The sequence below is a fragment of the Sorex araneus genome, chromosome X, assembly GCF_027595985.1.
Source record: "Sorex araneus isolate mSorAra2 chromosome X, mSorAra2.pri, whole genome shotgun sequence".
NCBI classification, from domain to species: domain Eukaryota; kingdom Metazoa; phylum Chordata; class Mammalia; order Eulipotyphla; family Soricidae; genus Sorex; species Sorex araneus.
In genome coordinates this window covers 36,948,815-36,971,667 of record NC_073313.1, presented here as the reverse complement: position 1 = coordinate 36,971,667, position 22,853 = coordinate 36,948,815, and the positions used below count along the sequence as shown (strand labels likewise).

Here is a 22,853-nt window from a genome sequence, read left to right as displayed (position 1 = left end):
TGGGAATGCCAATTGGTCCAGCCTTTTTGGAAAACAATACGAGCATTTCTCAAAACACTAGAAATTGAGCTCCCATTGGGCTGGAGCGATAGCACAGCAGTAGGGCATTGTTCTCCTTTCAGGAGGCTGACCCGTGTTCGATTCCTCTGCCCCTCTCGGAGAGCCCGGCAAGCTACCGAGAGTATCGCACCCGCGCGGCAGAGCCTGGCAAGCTACCCGTGGCGTATTCAGTATGTCAAAAACAGTAACAATAAGTCTCACCATAAGAAACATTACTGGTGCCCGCTCGAACAAATCGATGAGCAACGGGATGACAGTGAGCTCCCCTTTAACCCAAAAGAGAATATACCCTGGGGGCCCAAAAACGCACAGCAGAAACACCATCTACACTTATATATTCACTGCAGCACTATTCACCATAGTCAGAATCTAGAAATAACCCCAGTGTCCAAGAAAAGAGAAATGGATAAAGAAAATACGGCACATCTACACAATGGAATACTATGCAGCTGTTAGGAAAAGTGAAGTCATGAAATTTGCTTATAGGTGGATGGACATGGAGAGTACCATGCAGAGTGAAATGAGTCAGAAGGGAAGGGACAGATACAGAATGACTGCATTCATTTGTTGTATATAAAAAATATATATAGTAGAAGACTAATATCCACAGTGAGGGAAAATGGGCTAGGACGACTGGTCAATGGTAGAAACTAACCACAAGTATGTGTGGAGCGAAGGGTAGGTAAGATAGAGCAGAGACCAGTATGACAATAATAGCAGGAAATGATCATGCTGGACAAGATCTGAGTGTTAATAGTAGGTAAAGGGGTATTCTTGACAACCTTTCAGTATCAATATTGCAAACCACAATAACCAAAACAGGGTGGTAGGGGGCTGAGGGAAAGGGGATATTGGTGCTGGTAAATATACACTGGTGGAGGGATGGGTGTTGAATACTATATGAATAAAATCTAAACATAAATAGCTTTGTAAGGGTCTATCTCACAGAGATTTGACAAAAAAGTAAAAATAAATAAAATTTAACAATAATTTTAAATAAAAGTTGTTTGTGAAGAATAATAGGCATTATGTATGTGTTGGGCTGGAGCGATAGCACAGCGGTAGGGTGTTGTTCGCCTTTCATGAGGCTGACCCGTGTTCGATTCCTCCACCCCTCTCAGAGAGTCCTGCAAGCTACCGAGAGTATGGAGCCGGCGTGGCAGAGCCTGGCAAGCCACCCGTGCATATTGGATATGCCAAAAACAGTAACAATAAGTCTCTCAATGAGAGACATTACTGGTGCCCGCTCGAACAAATCGATGAGCAATGGGATGACAGTGACAGTGATGTATGTGTTAAAATTCAAATAATGGCAACATAATAAAATCTGCATTAATAAAAAAACATTGCATATCTATACACTTCTCATAATTCCAATTTTATACCTTAGTTCATGACCTCATCATTTTCCTTCTACTATTAGTTTATAGTCAGACAGTCATTATATATTTGGACTACCTGATTTATTTTTGCATACTGCTATTAGCACAGCCTCTTTGAAAATGCAAACTCATCGGGACCCTCCTATTTTAAGACCTCCCTAATGTTTCAGTCTTGACAATGAAATGCAAAATTTCATATCAGGGTTCATATCAGTTTGTCACTTCTCTGGTGGTGACCTTCAATAAGCACAGTATTTAACATTGCAACATATAAAACACACACACACACACACACACAAGAACTTTTGCAGGGCACTCTTACTATGTGAGATGATATATTCTGATATTTTCGTTTCTACAAGTTTAATACTGGTATTGATCCATGACTGCAGATCCCATGAATGAAATGAGTCATTAAAAAAGAGAGAGCACACGTTCCGGGGAAAGGTCAACTCAGAGAAGCGATCACCAACTACATTGTAGTCGAAGGCCATGTGGGGGAAGGGAGTTGCGGGCTGAATGAGGGCTAGAGACTGAGCACAGCGGCCACTCAACACCTTTATTGCAAACCACAACAGCTAATTAGAGAGAGAAAACAGAAGGGAATGCCTTGCCACAGTGGCAGGGTGGGGTGGGGGGGAGATGGGACTGGGGAGGGTGGGAGGGACACTGGGTTTACGGGTGGTGGAGAATGGGCACTGGTGAAGGGATGGGTTCCAAACTTTGTATGAGGGAAGTATAAGCACAAAAGTGTATAAATCTGTAACTGTACCCTCACGGTGATTCTCTAATTAAAAATAAATAAATTTAAAAATAAAAAATAAAAAAATAAAAAAGAGAGAGCAATGAGGTCTTTTAATGAGTCCTGACCTATTTTGCTTCTCTCCTCATCTCATATCACTCCTTACCTGTATCTCTTTGCTTCTTCAGTGACTCAGAGTTTTCAGCATGTAATATTATCCACAGACTCTACAGTTTCAGGACTCCTACACACACTGCCTAAAATCACAGCTCTACCCATTCCCATGGGCTGGAGCGATAGGGCATTTGCCTTGCACTCAACCGACCTGGGTTTGATTCCTCTGCCCCTCTCGGAGAACCAGGCAAGCTACCGAGAGTATCTCACCCAAAAGGCAGAGCCTGGCAAGCTACCCGTGGTGTATCCAATATGCCAAAAACAGTAACAAGTCTCAAAATTGAGACGTTACTGGTGCCTCCTTGAGCAAATCGATGAGCAACGGGACAACAGTGATACAGTGACAGTGATACAGTGATACAGTGATACCCATTCCCATCATCACCCCCTCCTCTCCTACAGAGACACAGGTCACATTCAAATCACAACAATGGCCTTGCCTGGAAAATTCTCCCTTACCAATAAGGTTCAGTTAAATTATTATCTACATAATTAAGCCCTTTCCAAGTATACTTTCTCAAGCCCAAACATCCCAGTTAGGATCATCTGTTCTGCATACCCATCTGTCATCTTCTGACCTACCCCAGTTTTGAATCCTGAGTGATTGGCAAATAATTCTCAACAAATAAATGCTGAAAGAAGAAAAAAGCTAACATACATTGAAATGTGATAAGCATATCTACAGCCTGCAATGGTAAAGAATTAGAACTGTACTATGATAAAGAACCATAGTATTCACTCACCTGACCACTTCATTTACAACTTGAGCTTTTGATGTACAGAGATCCACTTTAAAGACCATTGATGACTTAGGCATCACAGTACCATTAGTTGGAGAAATGACAATGGGTAAATGGCCAAGATATTCTGCTAGAAATGTACCTGAGGCGAACAAGAACAGATAGTTTAAATCTGGATCATTTTAGGTTTACAGCCTTACTCAGTAGGAGATAGACACATCTCAGTGTCTATAGGCTACTATGGAATAAGAATTATAGCTGGGATTATAAACCTGGTCTCTGGATCATCCAAGAAATGTGAGCCAAGTGTTAGGACTCAACCTCATGAAAGGCACTATCTACTTACTGTGTTCCAACACTTATGCTATTATATTTAATCCTCAAATTCTATACTTATAGGTATAATCATTACGTTCATGTTATTTTTTAAATTAAATAATATAGGAGTACTGCTGGGCTGGAGCAATAGCACAGAGGGTAGGGCGTTTGCCTTGCACACGGCCGACCCGGGTTCAATTCCTCCGCCCCTTTCGGAGAGCCAGCAAGCTACCGAGAGTATCCCGCACGCACAGCAGAGTCTGGCAAGCTATCCGTGACGTATTCGATATGCCAAAAACAGTAACAACAAGTCTCATAATGGAGACGTTACTGGTGCCCACTGGAGCAAATCGATGAGCAACGGGATAACAGTGATAACAGTGAACAGTGAGTACTGCTATTTGTTCAGCCATTGATTAAGCTGATGAACTCCACACATTCGTGTTATTTAAAAAAAAAAAACATAGAAACTTAGAAAGGTTGAGTGACATCTCCAAAAACACACAGCTATTATGGAAGAACAGTTTGCTGACTGTAACACTTGAGTCTCCCTTGAATCCTCAGCCTTACCTATGCACAAAGTATATTTTTCTACTCCTTCGACTCTGTACTTGATCATGTGATTTCGTTTGGTGAACAGCAAGTGGGAGTATGGGACAAGCTGCCAGCTCCAAACCCAGATGCTGTTTTGCACTTCTACCTTGAAGGTGGCTCTCTTGAGAACCCAGAGCTGTCCCTGTGGCCTAGGCCCAGAATGAACAAATGTGGAGGGATCACCCGGCTGACTCAGACTGTGGTGAGTAAAAGAAGGCCCCAGTCGCTGCACATGAAAGCAGAGTCATAGTTGAGCAGTGCTAAGGTGAAGTTCTAGTCTATCCAGTACACAAATAAGCAATTTAAAAATTAACGTTTTAAGTTATAGTGTGGGCTGGAGCAATAGCACAGTGGGTAGGACATTTGGCTTTCACGCGGTCAACCCGGGTTCGATTCCTCCGTCCCTCTCGGAGAGCCCGGCAAGCTATCGAGAGTATTGAGCCTGCACGGCAGAGCCTGGCAAGCTACCCGTGGCATATTCGATATGCCAAAAACAGAAACAACGGGTATCACAATGGAGACGTTACTGGTGCCTGCTCAAGCAAATCGAAGAGCAACGGGATGACAGTGACAGTGACAGTGACAGTGAAGTTGTAGTGTGGTGAGGTGCCCTGTTAGCAAGCAACAGCTGACGATTACAGCCAATAAAAGAACTAATATTTTCTCTAGAATATTTCTGACCACAGGGATCACACCAGTAGCAGTTGCCTCTCCTCTACTGCTCAGTTAATGCAGAGAACACACGAAAAGAGCAGGAGTGGATTTCTAGAATCAAACAGCATGTGAAAGAGGCTATAGAATTTTCTTATTCAGAAAAGCAGAAATTGTTCAGAATTTATGCTAGTAATCAATATCTATATTGGAGATTGAGAGCAGATCCTCTCACATTTCCAACTCTGTGGACATGGCACCCCAAACAATACCTTTCACCACGTGGTGCTCAGAATGTATCCAGCAAGTAGAAGCAGCCACTCACAACTTACCTTACTATAACCATATAATATTAAATCAAGTGAGCCTAATAACCATATAAACAATTTCGCATATTTCTGAGTCACCAGGTGAAAATCACATCTGATGACACTTTCCAAAAGTATTCATTTAAGCTAAGAAAATAAATTGGCATAATTAAAGTACTAAACACATACAAAAGATAACAGAACAGTTAGCTTGCTTGCTTCACGGCCATAATCAAGGGTGCCTGGGAGTCACTCCTAGAATGGTACTGGGAGTTTGTTTCTGCCAGTGCTCAGGGCACCATGTGGCTCTGGGGATGGAACCCAGGGCTTCCGCATGCAAACCACGTGCTCCAGTCTTTTGCACATACTAAAGAGATGCCCAAATGAAAAAGTAAACTCACAACATCTGTCAATCCAATCAATCATTTGGGAGTGGTCTGGGCCACACCCAGTGGTGCTTAGGGGCTTCTCCTGGCTTTGTGCTCAGGAGTCACTCTTGGTGGTACTCAGGGGACCAAAGGTGATGCTGAGGAATAAAGTGCAAGGCAAGCACCTTAACCCCTGTACTATCTCTTGCTTATGACATAATATTTAAGGTTTATCTTTGTCACCATAAGATAAAACAATCTACAGAATACCCATTTTAAATAGCACTAACTACCTTATCGATATGAGTTCAGTTAAATATGAGCTCACCATTAAAAATGCTGCTATATTTTAACTAGTTACTTAATGAAACTTTGACAAGTTTTAAAAGCTTACATAGTGAAAGTCCCAAACCAGAATGTTGCTCAGTCTTATAAATATACGAAAGCAGTGCATGCACAAATATTACAGTCTCTTATATAACTTAAACATCACAATTAATAGTTTTAATTTTTTGGTTTTGGCAGTGTTCAGTACTTATTTCTGGCTCTGTGCTGAGAGATCACTCCTGGTGTGGCTCAGGGGACCATATAAGGTGCAGAAGTCCAAACACAGGTCGACGGTGTGCAAGGTAAGCACCTTACTTCCCACTGTGCTACCTAGTCAACAGTTTTAATTTTGATATAATTTTATTTTGTAATTGTTAATATGAGGGGAAAATATCCCATGAGAAAGCTATCATTGAAGGAGCTGGGTGACAGAAATAGAATTCTATTTTTATTTCTGTTTGTCTCACCCAGTTTTCACTTATGTCATACAAGACACTGGCTAATAAGTGGAGTGTGAATTGGAAAAAGATAAGGGGGCACTTCAGAGAAAGAACTTAGGTTGGTATAATTACTCAGCAAGAGAAGATGATGGCCCGTTGTAGAGAAGTGACAACAGGGCAGAGAGAAGTAGGATAACTGGCATCATTAGGAAGTGAGTAGACATCATTTAACAACTGGCTGGGCTAAGAGTGTAGGACATGGTGGGGGGGAAAAAAAAACCTGTCAAGGATTCTTTAAGTTCCTAATTTGCCCAAACACATGTTGATAATTTTTCATGAAAGAAAGAAGATCGAGAAAAAGGAAGTGAAGAAGCTTAGATTTAGCTGAGTTTTAGTCGGTGATATCTGGAGAAAATGCAAAGTGCGTTGGTGATATCTGAAGAAAATGCAAAGACCTAGGAGAGGCCAGTGAGGTAACAATGAATGGGATTGTGGCGGAGAGCATGCTGATCAAGAGAGGATGAGTGAGGGGCCAGAGCAAACCCCAAGGAAAGCTTACATTTAAAGCACCTGAAAAAGAGACAGCAGACCACAAGAGACATGAAGAGATGGGGGAGGGGAGAGAATAATGTAAATATCAAAGGTGAGTATATAGTGAATGCTTAATATGTGCCAGAAAGCTATTAAGCATCTGCTTAATCGTTGCTACAATTAGCAACAGGAAGCAGGGAGTATGTTTGGCTTAGAGGTCCAAGTGAAACAATGGATGTTTAGGTTAAGGAAATTCCTTTTATTCTATCTTTTTAATAATTTTTTATAGAGAAGGGACTCAGTAAATGGCAATAACCAAGATTTGAGTCTGAAAGAACTCACTCCACAGCCCGAGTTATTTGCCACTATTTAATATGGGAGGGTGAAGGATCACAGAACTCAAGGTAATTTGTTATTTCCAAAATATGGCCAACTACATTAAGTAGTGCTAATACACATTGTAAAATAGACACTTAGACACGTCCATAAGACTTGGAAGAGGATAAGAATGGGATGGTACCCCTGCAGCTGAGAAGAAGGGTTCTTTGCACAAACTGCTATGACTTTTGTTTGACTCTGAGTTCCTCTACTTTCCCTGGAGAAGTAAGTTATCACTCCATTGTTAAGGATAACAGCCTTGCTTGAATCTTTCAAAATACTTTCAGGAACTATCTGTGTAGTGGATGTTTTGTAGAGTATTTATAAAACTAAGTAAACATTCTATAATTTTACTGAATGCTACTGAAAATCAATAGTTATAAGCCAAGACCACAGATATTTTTTGTGTATACATATATTTTAAGTTTTGTGGGTCTAAGAATGCCAAGGCCTACATGTCTCCAAATGACTCAATTTTAGATTCTTCACAATGCTCTGTATTATTAAAGGATACTTCTAAGCTCAATCACCTTTCAGTAAAAGTTTAATGGCTCTTCAATGAAAAGCTGAAGAATCATGAAACCAAATCTATCGAACAAAGATTTACTGCTATATGCCGAGCACTAAAAAGTATATTGAGATTCTGTGGCATCAGTTTCCAAGAAAACAAAACTAAAAAGTCTGTCTGTGTGTGTGTGTGTTTTGAGAGAAAGTGGGAGGGTAGAAACAAGTGGTTGCTTCTCTTCTTCTCTTGGTAGTTAGGATGAAAACTTGGTTTCTGATTTAGCAATGTCTGGTTTACAGATGACACCAGGCTAGACAGCAGAATAGAGAGATGCTCATCCCATTCAACCTTCAAAATAGTATATAAAAATCACATTGGGGGGGGGGGTTGGAGCAATAGTGCAGCGGGTAGGGCGTTTGCCTTGCATGTGGCCGATCTGGGTTCGAGTCCCAGCATCCCATATGGTCGCCCAAGCACCACCAGGAGTAATTCCTGAGTGCAGAGCCAGGAGTAACCCTTGTGCATTGCCAGGTATGACACAAAAAGGAAAACAAATCACATTAGGAATCTTTAAGACCGTTCTCTATTGTAACACTGTAGTCAAAAATAAACGGCTATTTAATATAGTTAAGGATACTGAGAGGAAGAGAGGAAATGATTGCAATTCAAGGCAAGCTAAAATAATGGAGATTTTTTTTTTGTTCTTGTTGGGAAGGGGAACTGGAGAGACAGTTTAATGGGCTATGGTGCGAGTTTTGCATGCCAGGGGTTCCAGTTCTGATCACCAGCACTGCAAGGGCCCCCCAAGCACTACCAGAAGCAACCCCCCAACAAGCCTCAAGTAGCCCCTGAGCCGATATTAAGCAGTTATGCCTCCAAAAAATATTACCAATAATAATAGTAATGATTATTTTTTTATTCTTCATAGATAGAATCTCAGTAGAAGGGCCAGAGAGATAGGTGAAAGAGCTTATGCGTTGCATGCCAGAGCTCTGGGTTTGATCTCCAGCATCACATGGTCCCACAAACACTTCCAGGTTTGGCACCAGCTCAAAAAGAAGAAATCACTGGGCCATTTTGAAAGACCAGAGCTCCTTTGCATAGTTAGGAGTAAGCAAAGGAAATATTCTTTTTTTTTTTTTGCTTTGAAACTAACTTTATTTTTTAATTTTTTTATTAGTGAATCACTGTGGGGTACAGTTACAGACTTATAAACGTCCGTGCTTGTGTTTCAGTCATACAATGATTGAGTACCCATCCCTCTATCAGTGCCCAATCTCTACCACCAATGATCCCAGTATCCCTCCCACCACACCCACCCCCTCTCTCCCCATCCCACCCCTCCTCTGTGGCAGGGCATTCTCTTTTGTTCTCTCTTTCCTTTTGGGTGTTGCAGTTTGCACTAGAGACATTGAGCGGCCATTGTGTTCGATCTATAGTCTACATTCGGCTCGCTTCTCCCAACCCAAGCTGGTCCTCCAAATACCCTTTACTTGGTGTTCCCTTCTCTATCCGAGCTGCCTTTCCCCCCAGCATTTGAGGCCAGCTTCCAAGCCATGGAGTAAATCTCCTGGTCCTTATCTCTACCATTCTTGGGTGTTGGTCACCCATTCTGTTACTTTATATTTCACAGATAAGTGCAATCTTTCTATGTCTCTCCCTCTCTTTCTAACTCATTTCACTCAACATGATACTTTAGCCAAGGAAATATTCTTAGAAAAGTTTTTTTTTTAAGTACCCAACATTTAACTAAACCATAAATGGGTTCTCAACGGGTTATTAAAATAAAGCATCATGAATTCGCTACAGAGATGGACTTTGGAGTCTACAAAAACAAAGATAATTACCCCAGTGACAGAACCCGAGAAAACATTAAATCGGTACAAATCATAAATCTCCCCAATGGTGCTTTTTAATATCCTCTTAAGTTTACGGATAAATCTGTAAACTTTTGATCTTTGATTCTAAACCTATAAAATATTTGTCACATATAACCTTTTCTTCATAAAACAGGAAAAGAGCCCAAGAGATTAGAGTCTTTACTTTGTATAAAGGAGCCCTAGTTTGATCCCTGGCTCTTCATGGTCCTCTGAGCACTGCTAGGTGTGACCTCCTACAAAGAACTTTATTACAACTATATTTGGTAGCTGAAGCTCTTTTCTCCATAAATCTCTTTCTCTTTTTCTCTCTCTTTCTCTCTCTCCCCTCCCCCACCCCAATGGTGCTCAGGGAGTGTCCCCTGGTCGGGGGTACTATAAGTGGTGTTGGGGATTCAACCTGAGATGGGTGGGATGCACAGCAAGTACTTTAATCCCTGGACTTCCTCTCTAGTCTCATAAGTATTTTTCTTCATAAAACTACATTGATATCATTACTGTTATGAATACTTACTATAGTTGTACATAATAAAGACTTTAGGACACTGAGCTTGAAAAAAACATATCAATTTCGGTGATGATAGGAAAAACATCAGACCAACAGAATGTTTTTCATTAATAATAGTTTGTTTACATTTGTAAAATAAAATCAATTACCATTTTTTTCAACACTCAACGATAACAAGCCCAGTGTATCTGGTCAGTGGTAGGATATAAGCCTTGCATTTATACTACTTGTGGAACCACACATATGAAAAAGTGGCCTATAATTAACTAAGCGTAATATTCACTACAAATAATATTCAATATAAAACTGAAAATGCATATTATTTCCTATGTCTAGAAGTTTTGAAGCTTATTTTATTAAATAAAATAGTATTATCTATGCAATTTAAATTAAAACCATATTTTTTACTTATAGAGAGCTTTCATGTGTGAAAAAATGTACCATTTGGCGAGATTTTAGAATCAAGAAAGGATATGATGAAAACTTTGAAGGGTTTGGAATACACAACAGTTAAGAGAAATTATTAGAAACCAGAGAATTAAAAGGATCACCATGTCACTAACACTGTCATTCCGTTGCTCATCAGTTTGCTCAAGCGGGCACCAGTAATGTCTCCACTGTGAGACTTGCTGCTACTGTTTTTGGCATATCGAATACACCACGGGTAGCTTGCCAGGCTCTGCCGTGAAAGCGAGATACTTTCAGTAGCTTGCCATGCTCTCTGAGAGGGGCAGAGGAATCGAACACAGGCCGGCTGCATGCAAGGCAAACACCCTACCCGCTGTGCTATCGCTCCAGCCCTAAAAAGACCATAGTCTATAATATAATCTCTTGTTATGAGAGTCTATCCTTAACATTGGAATCAGACCATAAATGGATCTAAGATTCTACCATCCCACATTCACATATCTCACTGTCACTGTCATCCCATTGTTCATCAATTTGTTCGAGCGGGCACGGGTAACGTCTCTCATTGTGAGACTTACTGCTACTGTTTTTGGCATATCCAATACGCCACGGGTAGCTTGCCAGGCTCTTCCATGCGGGCACGATACTCTCGGTAGCTTGCCGGGCACTCCGAGAGGGGTGGAGGAATCAAACACGGGTCGACCATGTGAAAGGTGAATGCCCTACCGCTGTGCTATCGCTCCAGCCCACACATTCACCAAACATTCAATAATTTTTTTTTAAAAAAAAGCATGGGAAATGAAACGAGCAACATTTAATGAGAAACAGTGATCAGATTTACTTATTTAATCCCAGGAATAAACATATTGCCTTTGTCTTAATGATTATCCCAGTGTCCGATCAAGCCACCCTCAAGAACTTCTTCACTTACTGTAAAAGGGATTTGAATTTAAGACCTCTTTTATGAACCTGACAAACTAAAACTCAATAACGGGGCCAGAGCAAAAGTACAGTCAATGGCTAGGGCATTTGCCTTTCACGCGGCCAACTTGGGTTAGATCCCCAGCATCCCATATGGTCCCCTCAGCTTGCCAGGAGTAATTCCTGAGCATAAAGTCAGGAGTAACCACTAAGCATCGACAGATATGACCCAAAAACCTAAAAAGCAAATAAATAAAAAACTACATAAACTTCCTTTCTGGAAGCAATCCATCTCAACTAGGAAGAAATGACAGCTGTCGCACAGACGCTAACCATCAAATCAGTAGAAAGAGGGGCCAGAGACATCATTCAAAGGGCTGGAGTGCAGAGGGTCTGCTAAACTCCCCAGCACCACATGGTCCTCTGAGCACCAATGTATGTGCTCCCCTCCCCAAACCAGGAGAATAAAAAGATATATGAGCTTTTTCCTAATCTATAGCATTAATGAAGAATGGATTCGAACACACAAACACACATACACATACACACAAACACACACACACACACTCACAGAGAGAGAGAGAGAGAGAGAGAGAGAAATGCAACATTATGGAAATCTTAGGTCACAGTAAGAATTCCTAGAAAAAAATTGTTTGAAGAAGTGAGAAACACTGTTTTAACAAAATGTAAGAAGAGCCTTTAAGGGATTATCATGTGTATTCAAAGCATAATACAGTTGACAGAAAAAGCAAATATTGATTAATACCCATGATTAGTCAAGGCTGCCTTATTACAGTCATAAGTATACACACAACTGACAGCACATTCTATTACCCACAGCTTATAAATGAAGATTATCAGTCTAACATCCTTAAAAATGCTCGCCCCAGATCATACAGCTTGTATCTCTACCAGACTTCCATGACACCATTCCGCCTCCTACTCTCAGGGAGCTCATCATGAATGTATCAGGCTTTGCTAATCAGAGTCATAGAATGCAAAATCATTTTCCCAAATGGACAGTCTGCACTGTAAGAGACCATTTAAATAGGGGCCTTCAGTTTCAAACTATTTCAAATGATATACACGCTCTTTATAGATCGGGGAATCTAAAAACTGCAAAATATATAATTTCATAAGGTACCAACTAACTGCCAGAAATGTAAATTATTCTAGAAATTATTTACCTGGAGCTTTGCCGTGGTTAAAGACATTAACTTCCTTACAGTACACTTTACTGTTGGCAACTAATTTTCCAAAATCAATTACCTGCTCAACTTGCCATTGGCAGGTAGGTATCAACCTAGGAGTGGAGAAGATAGAATTATATAGTTAATTTTAACAATCACATACAACTCTAGCCTCATTGGTTGAAGTGATGAAGAAACAGACTTTTTGTCTTAAATCCTTAGAAGACTTTATACTCTTCTTAGAGATCTCCTGAGTTCACATTTGTCAGTACAAGGAACTGTGGAACAACATTACAAAAACAAGATAATGAGATACACTTTAGACAAAGAGGGGAAAAAAACACACTATAGACAACATTTTAAGCAAGTTGAAATTCAGAAACACTTTTCTTGTTTGTTTTGCTTTGGGGCACCACACCTGGCGATGCTCAGGGCGCACTCCAGGCTCTGCACCCGGGAATCATTCCAGGCTGTGCTTGGGGACCAAAGGGGATGCTGGGGATTGAACCAAAGTCAGCCGTGTGCAAAGCAAGCACCCCGCCCACTGTACTATCTCTCTGACCCCTGAAATGAAGCAACACTTTTATAGCTTCCTTCCATGAATTATTCTTTTAGTTAAATTCTGCCTAACCATTGCTCCTGACTTCAGCTGATCATCACACAGCACTTGCTTATCAATCATCCTAGAATTCCTAACCAGAGCGATCAAGTAACAAAAGGGGAAGGCAGTTTCCAAATTTGAAAGAATTAAGTAAAACAGTCTGCATATAACACGATTTTACAGAGAAAAAAATTCTCCCAGAAGACCTGATAACTGATAAATTGTTTAATAGAGTTGTAGGACAATATATATATATATGTATGTATATATACATATATATATAAAAACAAGAGTTTCATCTCCATATGACAATGAGTTATTCAAAAGAGAACTGACAAAAAATGGTCTTATTTGCTTACAATGACATCAAAAGAATAAAGTACTTAGAATAAATTTTATCGAGGAAGGAAAAGACTTGCAACCTGAAAATTACTAAAGACAAATTTAATAGTATAAAAATATGTATTGTTGTCGCAGACTGGAAGAATTAAAGTTGCTTAATGTCCACACTACCCAGGATAATCTATGTATCTGGTGAAATCCCTACTAAAATTCCAAAGATTTTTTTCCCAAGGAAATAAAAAAACACTAAAATGCATCGTAGAGAAACCTAAAGCTTATTGAATATCAAGAAAAATCTTGAGTTAGAAGAAAAAGCTGGAAACATTGCACTGCCTGATTTTAAACATTATTATAAAATTATACTGATAAACATGATACTAAAAGTATATGATACAAAGAGCTACAGAACCTAATAGAGAATCCAGGAATAATCCTGTGATGATATGATCTTCATCTTTTCTTTGACAATTATTTCTTTTGAGAAGAGTTTTAAAAAAATATAAGGATGACCACTATGACAATAATAGTTGGGAATGATCACGCTGGACAAGATTTGAGGATTAAAAGTAGGTAAGGGATATTCTTTTTTTTCTTTTTTTAAAATATTTTTTTTAATTAGTGAGTCACCATGAGGGTACAGTTACAGATTTACACATTTTCATGCTTGTGTTTCCCTCATACAATGTTCGAGAACTCATCCCTCCACCAGTGTTCATTCTCCACCAACGATGAACCCAGTATCCCTCCCACCCTCCAATCCCATCGCCCCACTCCCACCCCGCCTCTGTGGCAGGGTATTCCCTTTTGTTCTCTCTCTCTCGGTAAGGGATATGCTTGATAAACTTTCAGCATCAGCATCAATACTGCAAACCACAATTCCCAAGAGGAGAAAGAGAAAGAGAGAGAGAAAGAAAGAGAGAGAGAGAGAGAGAGAGAGAGAGAGAGAGAGAGAGAGAGAGAGAAGTGCCTGCCAAAGAGGCAGACTGGGGGTGAGAGTGGGGGGTGATGGGAAGGATGCTGAGGACACTGGTGCTGGGAAATGTACACTGGTGGAGGGATGGGTGTTGGAATACTGTATGACTGAAATCCACTTTGTAATGCTCTAAAAAATAAATACAGAAATATTTTTTGAAATCTTCAAAGAATATTATAAAATAATCTATTTCAAAAATAGAGAAAATATAAGTGGAAAGGAGAGTCTCTACAATAAATGCAAAAACATGTAAAGAAATAAAACTGGACTCATATTTTACTAGTCACAGAAACAGAGAACCAATTCAAGATTTAAGTGGAAGCTCTGAAACCATAAAACTCTGAAAAGAAAAGAGGATAAAAGCTGCTGCATTTGTCTTGTCAATAATTTTTTTGGATGGAAGATCAGATACACAAGCAGCAGATGATAAACAAGAGGGAATATATCTAACTTAACAGCTTCTGCCCAGAAAGGGAACTATCAACCAAATGAGGAGGGAATATATGAGATGAGAAAATGTTTCCAAGCCATATATACGTATATGACAAAAGGTTATCATCCTAAATAATAAGGGCCTGTGGCTGTGGCTCATACCTTGAATAAATGAAATGACTGGTCCCCTACAACTCTCTGTCTGTTTCTTTCATTATCTCTCTTTCTGTTTCTCTTTCTCTCTCTAACACACACAGACACATACAGAGATTTCAAAAAAAAATAATAGAAATACACTACAGTTTTTGTAAATATACTACAAAAAATTTAAATGACATGAATAGAAATTTTCCCAAAGACTTAAAAAAAAAATCCAAAGTCAGCCATGTGGAAAGCAAGCAAAAAAAAAAATCCATTGGTTACAAAAAAAAGTTTAAAAAGATCATAAAAATGTATTCAGGGGCTGGATCCTGAATGCACAGCAGGTAGGGCATTTGCCTTACCACAGCTGACCCGGGTTCGATTCCCAGGCTTCCAAATGGTCCCCCGAGCACTGCCAGGGGTGATTCCTGAGTGCAGAGACAGGAGTAACCCCTGTACATCACCGGGTGTGACCCAAAAAAAAAGCAAAAAAAGAAAAATGTATTCAACTCGGGGATGGGGTGGGGGTGGTGGGAGGGATACTGGGATCATTGGTGATGGAGAATGGGCACTGGTGGGGGGATGGGTACTTGATCATTGTATAACTGAAACGCAAACACGAAAATTCGTAAGTCTACAACTGTACCACATGGTGTTTCACTAATAATTTTTTTAAAGAGCCAATGTTCAATAATAACAATTATTCAACATCCATAAGTTTTGGGAAAATAAAGATCAAACATACAATCAATCATATATCATCTCCGGGCTGCTTTCTAAAAGACAATAGATGAAAGGGAACTCTTCTAATGGCGGGAACATAAATTTGCCCAGCCATTATAGAAGACAGTACGGATGATTCTCAAAAATGTAGAATGACCACGTGATCTAACGATATCATTTCTGGAAATACAATTGCAGGAAGTTAAATTGGTAATCCCAAAAAGCAGTTTAACCCTCACACTCACTGCAGTATTACAATAGTCGTGATATAACAACCAGCCAAAATGTCATACACATGCAGCACACAAACATGCAAAGAGGAATATAATCTATCCATCAAAAAGACAAACCTGCCATTTGTAGCAAGTTAGGTTAACCTGAGGTCTTTATGATTTACTGAAATAAACCAAGCTAGGAAAAAAAAAGTAGTGTGTAATAGTGTGTGGCATCCCTTACATGTGGAATAATTTATAGAGGGATGAGGGAGATATAGCTCAAAGGCCCAGAGCATATGCTTCGTATGCTGGAGGCCTGGCTTGTTCCCCCGGCATCACAGGGAATGAAACCCAAGCACCGAGCTGGGTCCCCTGAGCAACACCAGATGGGGCCCAAAGCCCTCCCCTGCCAAAAATGTTGAATTTATAAAAATGGAGAGTAAACTAATGATCGCCTTAAAAAAGATAATGATTGCCTCAAGATGGTAGAAATGCAAGAGGCTGGTGAATGAGGACAATTCTTCAGTTATAAGACAAGTTGCTTTGAGGATGATGATTATACGATTATAGTTAATAATATTTCATACTGTACCTGTACTTTGCTAAGTGAGTGGAGCTGAAGCATTCTTGCCAAACCAAAAAGAAAAAGAAGTAAAAGCAACATTTATTAACATCCAAGCATCTGCACTATCTTAAGTGTGCTGAAGTGAACAAGACAATATGTTAAGATGAAACTAAAATGAGAGTAGGCATTTACAAAAACCTGCTTTAGAATACAGCCATCTTTCGACAGAAAGTAGAAGAGAGGTTACCAGGGGCTGAACATGAGAGATGGAGAGATGTTTAAAGGCAAAAAAACTGAGAACTAGTTGAAAAGTTCTGGAGATCTAAAGCACAGCAGAATCTTAAGTCAACAGGACTGTGTTAAAAAAAAAAACTCAATGTTGCTAAGAGACTAGATCTAAGTTCTTTCCAGCACACACACAAAAGACATGATAATTGTGTAATGTGCGAGAAATATGAGCTAACACCATGATGGCAGTCAGAACATAGAAAAATATCACACTGACTTACTGTGTATCTTAAACTGACACCGTGCTTATATGCCACTCATATTATATTTTTTTTTAAACAGAAGGAATCGCCTGTGCCTCATCCGGGACAACCAGGAGGGGGTGGGTGGATCCCTAGCCACCCCAACAGAGCCCCAGCAGCCAAAAACCTCCAGAACTCAATTGCCACCATGCTCCCGGCCAATCTCCACAGGCTCAAATGAGCCTCATCCATGAGTGAATCTTGTTTTAAAAAACACAGGAATGCAGGACTTGTGACCAAAATCTCCAGTTTCGCACAGAGTCGAGAATGGGCGACCTGACAAATCTCCATCTGCAGTTTACTGAACAGAAAAATTGTGAGACTGTGGAGACAGCAAAAATAACTTTTGAAAATGAGCCTTGCTGTTAAAAGGTATGAAAATATGATGGAAATAAAATAGGATTGACATCAAGGGAAAAAAAAACTTAACTGCTGGATCTTTTAAACTCATTTTAATAATAAAAATCAGAATCCATGGGCCAGACCTACAGTATAGCAAGGCAGGGCACACGCCTTGTACAGGGTAGAGGTGGGTTCGATCCCTAGCACCACATATGGTCCCCCCCCAATCAGCCGGGAGTGATTCCTGAGTGCAAAGACAGAAGACCTGAGCACTGCCAGGCGTTGTTCCCAATTTTTTTGAACATCAGGAACCAGTCTTCTATTTATTTTAAACACCATAATTTGTCCAAAAATGTGTCCTTTTAGTTCAGTCATAGAGAATCCAGAAACAAGCCCTATTGTCCATAGACAACAGAGAATACTTTGATCCTTACATTTATTTGAAAAGTGCTCAAAATGTCACCATAAAATATGAAGAATACATACCCTATGAGAGGGATCGTCAAGGTTTTACTTCCTATATAAATAACTAACTCGTCATGATTGTCTTCATCTTTATCAGGATGATATTCCACCACCGCTGTCAACTGAAGTCCAGAAGCAAGAGCTTTATCCAGAGTGGACATAACCAGTTTGAACTTCAAGAGGATAAAAAAAAAATCAAATTATACTTTTCAACTCCAAATAAATAATGTGAGTAACTATAGTCAACAGTGTACATTAAGACATATAACAAAGACATAGGCCTAATTCCTACCCTAAATGCAAAGATAGGTTTACATACACCACATTCTAAGTTCTTCAGATATGCTTTTAATAGACAACACTCAAAAAAGATGCAAATTGTCATGGTTTTCTTTAAAAATATGAGGCACAAAAATAAAGGAAAATAATGTTGCTTAGTAATATATATATGTATAGTTACATATACATACATATAGCGTTTTATAAACTTTCTGCATGAGGACACAGACTTTATAACTTGTTGAAAATAACCAGAAAACTCTCTAAAAGTAGAACACTCTCATTTGCAAGGATCTGGTAGGATACTTGAGGGAGGAGGGGTTGGAAATGCTGTTACCACTAATTTTTTTAGCCTTTCCCGACTCCCAAAATAACCTACCAAAGTCAGATTAAGTAAGAATGTTCTACTTTGAGATAGCGGGAAAAAGCCTGTAGAACAAAGAGGAAAAGAAACATTCTGAATTTTGTAAAACATTTGCTACACTCTAGTAAAAATATGAAGGGAGAAAGAGCAACTGATATTTCTGAGCACCTCTTATAGGTCAAGCATCCTATTATCTACCATCTCACTTTATAAATTTCTATAGGCCTGCAAGACTAATGCTCCGGCTCCCAGCATACAATTGGGAAACTGGGAACTGTCGAGTATAATCATTGGCTAAGGGCAGCCTGGCAGTGAGGATTCCAAACAATATCTATTAGATTCTAAATCTTCACCTCTTTCCCCGTAACTGGAAAGACTGTGTCTCCTCAATATATCATGTCTTTGAGGAAGACTATATACCCCTTGAAAACCAATGAATACACCATGGACTAGTGTGTCAAGGGAGTGACACAGAAGTGAACAGTCTGAAAATCCACAAGAGAAAATAACTGTGGGCTGGGAAGGAGTGGCTTAGGTTTACAGTGGAGTTTCTGAAACCATAGCTCCTTCAATAGTAGGTTGCGATTTCCTAAGGGGTCATGCAACTGAATGTGGAAATCATCTTTAAAATCCATTTCTTTATGTTTGATTCTCAGCAGCTGTTGGATTTCTATACCTTTGTTAAATGCCAGGGGGTGTGGAAAATCTCTACTCTTAGGAGCCTATGAACTGGCTCGTGAAATACAACTAACATTTTACAGGACTCACTGGGACCCAAGAGACAACCCTAATGAATATATTTGGTAGAGAAGAAACAACTTGGAGATAATAGAAGCTATCTATTTGAAAAAAATACACTGACCCCTAAAGATGAGTATGATTTGGTTAAGCTGGATAGGAAACGGGATGAAAACATGGGCCCAAAGAAAGGGTTAAGGGGGCAAATGAGGATAAGAGTGGTCTGAGTGAGTCAGAATCCATGTGAGGCAGAAACAGTGAATTTTCACAATTTTCTACCAACAACTCAGTAAATGGTGTAGAGTTCTACATAGCGGGTACTCAGTCATAGACAAAGCCAGATCTTGAGCCAGATGGAAAACAAGTATTATTATGTGTTAGAATTGTTTTCTGAGTAATCGTAATAGTGATGACAATCCCCTTTGCCTAACATCTTGTTCTCCTTTTTCCTCCAAGACAGTTAACTCAGTATTAACTAATCTCTCTCTTCCCTAATTACATTCAATCCTATGAAAGATCTGGAATATATGGACCTTCCAACAGAGAGTTTACATGATGGCTTTGGTCTCTAACTGGTAAACCTGTATAGTCATTCTTTTGTCCAACCATGGTCTAAATAGTTTTCCTTTATAACTCCAGACACAAGCTAAATTTAAGCTAATTATTTGCATTTATCTTCTGACTACATAAAAACCAACCTTAAGGTACTCCCTCAACAGCCATAAAAATAGTGTTTGTTCTCAACCAGGAATTGCCGCCAGCTTGAGTTTTAAAAGAAGGTATCAACAGTCATACATTCAATTATTTGATAAACAGTCTTTGAGCTGGTGAAATAATAAAATTTCCCCCAAATTTTGCAGTATTCGGAGTAATCAGGTACTTTTTAATTTATTTTTTTGTTTGTTTGTTTGTTTGTTTGCTTGTTTGCTTTTTGGGTCACACCTGGCAATGTACAGGGGTTAATCCTGGCTCTGCACTCAGGAATTACCCCTGGGGGTGCTCAGGGGACCTTATGGGATGCTGGGAATCGAACCCGGGTCGGCCGCGTGCAAGGCAAACGCCCTACCCGCTGTGCTATCGCTCCAGCCCTGGTACTTTTTAATTTAAATAGTTAATAGTGTCTTGTGATGTGCTGTCTCATTATAAAATAAACATGCAAATACAAAAATGAATAAAGTATGATTTATCTGATGTGAAATTCAAAAACAGAATTAATCTATGATGCCAGGAATCAATACAGTGGTCATCTCTAGGGAATAATTACTCAGATACCATAGGAAAACTTTTGAAAACCCTTTCATTTGACCTAAGTGGTGACTACATGGTGTATACCCATATGAAAATTATCAAGCTTCACTTTCAAGACGTGTACAATCAGTGTGGTTAAAACAGGATATTAACTAAGTGTAAAAGTAGGACATGAAAGTTCTTTTTCTCATTTGTGTTCCTAACCACTACTGTCCATTTTATGTAGCACAATAGCACTGTTCTCCATTGTTCATTGATTTGCTCCAGCGGGCACCAGTAACGTCTCCACTGTGAGACTTGTTACTGTTTTTGGCATACCAAATACGCCACGGGTAGCTTGCCAGGCTCTGCCGTGCGACATTTTATGCATATACATATAAATATATGTAAACTGAACGAAAGAAATCGTGAGCATGTTTATATATGTAAGTCCAGCTGAATTCAACTCTATCATTAGGAATATACTATGAAAAACTAGACATGTATCATGTATATGTACATTTTTTTCTATATCAAACGTTCTCAAATATAAGTTAGACACACATGATCTAAAACAATAGTGACACAGAGATGAAATTCTATCAATTTCCCCCCCCCTTGGTTTTTAGACTACACCCAGTGATGCTCCGGGCTTACTCCCGGCTCTGTGCTCAGGCTCACTCCTGGCCGGGCTCAGGGGACCATATTGGGTATCGAGGATTGAACCTGGGCCGACCGTGTGCAAAGCAAGCGGCCTACCCACCGTATGATCTCTCAGTCCCATCAAGATTTAAGTTGCAGATAGCCCCCCTACCCCGCGAACATTAATTGTGCTCATGCTCAAACTCTACTGACTCCCCCATTCGTTTTCCGTCCCGCGAATTTTGGCAAGTTTAATCCCGCTTTCACTGCTCACGCATACTCTCCAAGAGAGGTGCTCGGGAAACGAGTGTCACAACAAGAAATAACAAACTCCCCCACTATCCCTGCGGTATCTGGAACCACCGGGCAACTGTAGGGCGCCAACTGCACTAAATAGAAAATGCGATCCTAACTCTCCTCCCTAGCCTCAAGCGCGGGTTATAAAACCTTGAACGGAAGAGAAACTGAGACACGCCCCCCAGCCTCCCTCCTTAATCCATCCCAAATCCACAAGTAAACTGGGAGATTGAAACCTCCCTCAAGGTCAATGTCCCCGCCCCTCCCCCACCCCGCCCAGTCTCCCTCCCCCAACAACAACAACAACCAAAAAAAAAAAACCCACAGCGGGGGGCGCACGTGTCCGGACTCTTTCACTCCAACCCTCGCCCGCGCCAGAGACACGTGTCGCCTCCCCGCAACAAAGAAGCAAGCGCCCCGGCGGTCGGGGGGGTGAGCTCAGGGTCTCCCCCAAACTCCCCCCAGGTCCCACTGGCAGTGACCCCCCAACGCGTCACCTGCGGCTTGCTGGGCTCCTGGAAGCGGATCTTCTGGTTACTGCGGCCGACATTGTGCAGAGTGACCGAGAGGCGGTACACTTTCCCGGCCACCGCGTCCACAAAGCGCAGCTCCGTCGGGTACACGCGGAGCTGCAGGTCCCTTTTGGCCGACTCGATGTCTCGGCTATTAAAACTTGACTTCTCGAGGTCCATGGCCGCCCGCGAGGTCGTCGGGAAACCTCGGCCGACTGCGCGAGCGAAGCGGCAGGGACGCCGTCGCTAGGCAACCGCCGCCTGGCGCCGAAGCTCCGAGCCCCTCCGGGCCGTCGCCTTCGGAACTGTCCGTTCGAACACACTGAACTTGGAAATAAAAACGCAATCGAGATCCGGGGGTGTATAATGCTGTGAAGAACGGTGTCTCGGGCACAGAAGTCTAACACCACAGCCCTTCACCGGTGTCCCCACCTCCCTCCCCCAAGAGCCCAAACAACCGCTTCCTCTCGAACCCCACCACCACCACCACCACCACCACCTCGGTTGACTGGATCTGTTTTCCCATTTCATTGTCTTACAAAAGGACTAAAGAGCCCTGTTAGCGGTGTCCCCCAGGGGCTCTACGAAAGCCCTTGAGTTAACAATGAGGCCGGACATCAGAGCTCCCCTAGGTCGCCCACTCAGTGACCTTGAGGCTGAGAATGGACCTTTAGGCAATGTGGGTGTTTAGTTAAAAAGCAAATTACGTTCCTGTAGATCTAGCGGCAGAATCTAAGGGTCTGGATTTGTAACCGGGTCTACCTGGTTATTCCAGCGCAGCTAGTCCGAGAAGCATACATAGATACAGAAGTTTGGAGGAACTTTGTTCACTTTTCTAAGGGTAAATTTCCTCACTAGTGAAATGAAGGGGCTTTTAGAAAACTGAGCTCCAACACCTCTGTAGATATAGGAGGACCTTTCACGACAGGCTCAAAGTCACACCGCACAATCCTTGGCCCCTCCATCTCCTCCATCACCTCTGGAGACTATCTTCCCGTTACAAAACGTTTTAGGCGCTTTCATTTCCTGCAAGCTACTGCACA

At 40.8% G+C, this 22,853-nt stretch overlaps 1 protein-coding gene across 1 annotated transcript in view; it reads right to left on the bottom strand.

Annotated features, from left to right (window-relative positions):
* The window catches only part of CFAP47 (cilia and flagella associated protein 47), a 489,064-nt gene extending 467,074 nt beyond the window's left edge, over window positions 1-21,990 (bottom strand). Inside the window, exons 1-4 of the mRNA XM_055121064.1 lie at window positions 21,796-21,990; window positions 17,773-17,924; window positions 12,420-12,535; window positions 3,110-3,240 (exon numbers count right to left, since the gene is read on the bottom strand). Of these exons, the coding sequence (XP_054977039.1) occupies window positions 3,110-3,240; window positions 12,420-12,535; window positions 17,773-17,924; window positions 21,796-21,990 (594 nt within the window). The remainder of the gene's footprint in view (window positions 1-3,109; window positions 3,241-12,419; window positions 12,536-17,772; window positions 17,925-21,795) is intronic.
* Between the last annotated feature and the right edge of the window lie 863 nt (window positions 21,991-22,853).